The sequence below is a fragment of the Nannochloropsis gaditana genome, assembly GCF_000240725.1.
Source record: "Nannochloropsis gaditana CCMP526 unplaced genomic scaffold scaffold1096, whole genome shotgun sequence".
Classification (NCBI taxonomy): domain Eukaryota; class Eustigmatophyceae; order Eustigmatales; family Monodopsidaceae; genus Microchloropsis; species Microchloropsis gaditana.
In genome coordinates, this window is record NW_005802857.1 from 6,686 (window position 1) to 7,266 (window position 581).

The 581-nt window shown below is 61.3% G+C and overlaps 1 protein-coding gene across 1 annotated transcript in view; it reads left to right on the forward strand.

Moving 5' to 3' along the window:
- NGA_0717600 (uncharacterized protein) overlaps nt 1–318 on the forward strand; it is a gene marked incomplete at its 3' end in the record, with an annotated part of 743 nt that extends 425 nt beyond the window's left edge. Inside the window, exon 3 of the mRNA XM_005852551.1 lies at nt 138–318. Coding sequence (XP_005852613.1) covers nt 138–318 — 181 coding nt within the window. The remainder of the gene's footprint in view (nt 1–137) is intronic.
- Between the last annotated feature and the right edge of the window lie 263 nt (nt 319–581).

A 581-nucleotide genomic window follows, 5' to 3' on the forward strand; every position in this document is an offset into this window, starting at 1 on the left:
ATGGAGGCGGTTCAGGGAAAGCTGGACAACTTCCTCTCCCTCCTGGACCCTCTGACCCGGGCGGTCATGGGCGATGGACCGAGCACCCCGGGCCACAGCAGCGACAGCCACCGCGAAGGAGGGGCGGGCAGGAGCAGGGGGACACCGCGGCCGACGGTGGTGAGCAAGGGGGTGGTCGGGCCGGAGGGGGAGGTGGAAAAACTGGACGAATTCCTGTACAGCGACCTGGTGCCGGGGAACGTGACGGCCTTTTTGGAGGGAGCTGGGCAGGGGCAGTCGGTGTTGGATGACTTTGGCGGCATCGCCTTGCCCCGGTGATGTCTTCTTTTTTTTATTTGAAGAGGATGGGGCGGTGCTATGGAGGGAAGGGGAGGGGTGCGAGGGAGAGGAGGGACCAGGGGTCACAGGCAATGGCTGTGACGGAGACAGGAACTGCGCTCTTGTAAAAGTATGACACACCAAGAAAGAAAGTTGCACGAGGATATCAAAAAACGTCTTCATGCCTGGTATGGCTTATAAGGTCTGAGCGAACCTGGAGCAAGGCAGTGGGCCGGGCGGTGTTTCTGAACCTCCCCCCCCCC